General features: G+C 25.7%; 1 protein-coding gene across 1 annotated transcript in view; it reads left to right on the forward strand.

Moving 5' to 3' along the window:
- The window catches only part of LOC110283358 (neuromedin-U receptor 2-like), a 68,619-nt gene that overhangs the window by 33,032 nt on the left and 31,202 nt on the right, over positions 1-4,385 (forward strand). The window contains exon 3 of the mRNA XM_071180326.1: positions 2,212-2,479. Within this exon, the coding sequence (XP_071036427.1) occupies positions 2,212-2,479 (268 nt within the window). The remainder of the gene's footprint in view (positions 1-2,211; positions 2,480-4,385) is intronic.

The following is a 4,385-nucleotide window of genomic DNA, read 5'->3' on the forward strand; positions in this document are numbered from 1 at the left end:
ACACGACTTTCTTTTATATATATATAGATTTCAAACCTGAAACATAAAAGAAAAACATTTGTAATGGTTTAACTACAATATACACTGCACGTTTCGTTGCAAATTGCACTTTTCAATAAAATTATTTTGAAAAGAAGTTGCCAATGCAATAAATCATTGTGTAAATTATTTGGAAATGAATTGAGTAAAATGAATTGCAAAGCTCGCTATTAAATTTTGTGTTTTCAAGAAGCTTTTTTAAAATAAATTGTATTAAAGGAAAATATTAAAGCCTTTTATTTTTAGATAGATATTTGAAAGCTATGCCACTTATATGCATCTTTTTAGTATAGTGTGAAGCTTAGAAAGAATTTATTCAATATATGTTTATCATTTCATACATGTTTTATTAAAATTATTTTTCATTCTTTCTTTAAATAAAAAAGGGGTCTACTTTTAATACAGTAATAACAATTTCGTTTCACATTTTATCCGTGTCAAAAAAAAAAAAAACGTATTTTCAATAAAAATTATCCTACAATTTGTATTTGTCTCTCTAAGCATTAATCTTTCAAAAAATTTTATTATTAAATCGAGTATTTTATTGATAGAATCTTTTAATCAATCGAATATTTTATGAATAAACAAAAATTATCTTTTTAGTAAATATATTAATTTTTTTCACCTACAACTTTTTGATATCAACAATAATAAACCATGCTCACACATTAAAAGTACACAGGGAAGAAAATTCTGTAAAAATTACTATACAGTATAGTAATGTTATTTCGAATAAAAAAAAATAAAAATAAGCATTATTTTAATCAGTTAACCAAAATATACGAAATTTAAACCATTAATTTGGTAATTTTTCCATTCAAATGATAGCGGTAACCTTTTTACCCCCCTTTTTTTGTTGAAAAAAAGCACCTCTAAATGTTTATTTTCCAATAATTTTCAGTAATATCGCTGTATATCGAAAAAAAATATTTTCAAGTTTAATTTTTTTTGACGAAAGAAAAATTTATGCACAGAGATTATTTCGTACCATGCCTTTAATCAGTATTTATCAACTATTATACAAACTTTTCTCTTATTTAGATAATCAGTGAAAATTACTTTTTGAAATATACTCATAAAATAGTATAAGACGGTAACTAATAAATTATAGAGGATCAAATTCAGTTATAACATGATATAACACATTTTGATAAATTTTTAGGGTACACAGTGAGAGCCCGTGCTTTTTCATAACTCAAAGTGATCTTTTCAGTGAGAAAGCACCCTGCCTTTCTTATTCCCAATATGTACTCGAGATAAAGTGCAGCTGTTTAGCAAAAATACACTGCTCAAAAAAATTAGGGGAGCAAGCAAAGAAAGTAAGAAAGTCGTGCGAGACATCCACAGAGCTGCATGAAATGGATAGTGCATACGTATCAATGCACGATACAGAAAAAAAGACGTAAAAACATATGGAATTAATCTTTAATTCATGGAAACTATGGAAAAAAAAACAAAAAGCTGATTTAAGGCAACAATTGGTTTACATGTAAACGATAAAAAAGTAATGTTTGGAAGNAAAAAAAAACTTTATTGATCTTCATAATAATTTACTAAATATTCCTTCAGTAACTGTGAATAGAAAATCACACATATTTTAGTTTTGTTCTAAATTCTCTAATATGATTTTATTCAAAGTTTTAATTAAAACTATAATTTGTTTTTGAAATAAACAGTAGGTTCATTTTTTAATACATTAGTTAAAAAAATCTTTATTTACCTTTACAGTAATTTACTAAATATTCTTTTATAAACTATGAATAGAAAATGGCTAATATTTTAACTTTGTTCTAAATTCTCCGATATGATTTTATTCAAAGTTTAAGTTGAAACTATAATTTTCTTTTGAAATAAACAATAGGTTCATTTTTTAATGCATTAGTTAAAAAGAAAAACTTTATTTATCTTTACAGTAATTTACTAAATATTCTTTTATAAACGATGAAAAGAATATGGCTAATATTTTTACTTTGTTCTAAATTGTCCGATATGATTTTATTCAGAGTTTTAATTAAAACTGTAATTTGTTTTTGAAATAAACAGTAGGTTCATTTTTTAATGCGCTAGTTAAAAAAAAAAACTTTATTTATCTTTACAGTATTTTACTAAATATTCTTTTATAAACTATGAATAGAAAATGGCTAATATTTTAATTTTGTTCTAAACATCTAGTTGGAACCAGAAGGCGAACTTATTTTGGAATCAGCTTGGTGCGGTTTCCCATTTAACGATCCAGACAGAAAATGGGAAACTCTTATGTTATGTTCTACTTTCATTTTCTTCGTTGTTCCCATGACGCTCATTACTGTACTGTACTGCAGAATATGCCTCACCCTCCACAGAGCAAGAAATCTTTACCGCTCAGAAACATCGAGACAAGATAATAGTGATGGCCAAAGAGCAAAGATTCGATCCAGAAGGGTGATCATAAGAATGCTAAGTAATTACTTTTAATCATTTGTTTTTATTTTGGTTATTTTATTAAGTTAATTTAGAAAAATAATATTACATTGTAAATAATTTCAAATCAAATTACGGTAAAAGTACCGGCACTCAGCGTCCCGGTACTTTTTATGGTAAAATTCATTTTACCGGAACGTTATGCTACAGAACACAAATATTTACTGAACGTTCAAAATGAAAAGAAACTCTTAAAAAAACCATTATTTGTTGTTTAAGATAATAAAAAAAATCACATTTTAATAAGTAATGTACAACAAACAGTGTTAAAATAGGAGTTTCCCATACCGAGTTATAAGACTATGAATTTATAAGAATCCATACATCAATATGCAGTTCTCGTTGACAAAGTTGCTTTTTTTTCGTAATGGAATTTTTCTATGTTATCACACTTAAAAAAGTTCCTTGCTTGCCAGTTTTCTCTTTATTTTTATAAAAAAATTTTAGGGACTCTTCGATGTGCGATTCTTTAATTTTAAATGCATTTCATTAATATAATATCCTAATGAAATATTTTTATAATTGAACAAACATTACGGAATCGTTTTTATTGAAGACAATTTTATAGACAAAATGAAACACTATATTTTAGCAAATAACAAACAACATATTTTAGAGGCAAATGAATCTCTTATTGTTTAAAATTTTCTGACTTTAATTTAATAATAAACTTTAATGATTAATAATAATAATTAATAATAAATGACTTTAATTTCATAATAAAATAATAAAAAACTTTAAATAATTATTAAAAATTACTTTTTGCATGAAATTATCCTTAGATAATTGAATTTTATAATTGTGTGTAAAATTTTTCAATTCACTTGAAATTTTGTGGAGATATAGTGAAATAAGCTAAAGGTAAAATTAACTCCTGACTCAATTTTTAAGACCATATTTCCCAAATTGCGACTGCTCCCTATATTTTGAGGGTCAGCAAAAAATATGCTTATTTAGAGAAAGTACGTATGTGTTATTTCATAACTTTAAATATCGTCTACACTAACTAATTAGCATATTTGGGTCATTCTCTCAAACCATTGAGACTGAATCTTATTATGTGAAGATCCAGTCAGATCAAAGGTTCAGAGGTTTCGATTGTTTTTTTACACACTGTACATTAAATATAATAAAAATCAAAATTCTTGTTACATTCTAATCTTAATTTTAAAAACAGCGTCTTATGTTAGGAAACTTTTTTTCCTGTAAATTAAAATCACTTCATTAATTTAGAATCATGCATGTATCTTCTAAGGTAGATGCTGGATATTTAAAATATTAAGGTTAAAAAAAAAATATCGAGAAACAAGTGATGATTATCAGTGAACTGGTTTATCTGGGATAAAATATGACAGTAAATTAAATTTTCATCGATATTTTATTTCGTACACAAAATAGTGTGTCACACGCGAAATTTGCTAATTAATATTTAGTGAGATTCCCTTTGATTGAGCTTGATATTAGTGAAATTGTGTTCGGCAGATGGTTTTGATCATGGTTGCCTCATAGTTTTGATGCCCAAGGTTTCTCTGGGTCATTCAGTTCTCCTTAAATAATTATAACTTTTATAAATCATCGACGAATTCGGAAAAATGATTTTTGACGCGCTTATTTTCTTGGCGTCATTCATTTCATATTCGATAATAGCAGTCTTTATAAATTATAAGTTAAGGAAATAATAATAAAAATAGAGGCAGTAAGAAATTGTTTTATATATGTAATAATATTTTAATATTCTTAACAAAAATACTAATTTCATTTTGCGCATTATTACCTTCAAGATAACCACACTAAGATTCTGACTCGTTGTTTTCTTAGTTTTCTTGGCTTTAGCTTTCTTGGTGTTTATATTTCACATTAAATCAGCCTTTATATATATATATATA

This window comes from Parasteatoda tepidariorum, chromosome 4 (genome assembly GCF_043381705.1).
Source record: "Parasteatoda tepidariorum isolate YZ-2023 chromosome 4, CAS_Ptep_4.0, whole genome shotgun sequence".
Taxonomy (NCBI): domain Eukaryota; kingdom Metazoa; phylum Arthropoda; class Arachnida; order Araneae; family Theridiidae; genus Parasteatoda; species Parasteatoda tepidariorum.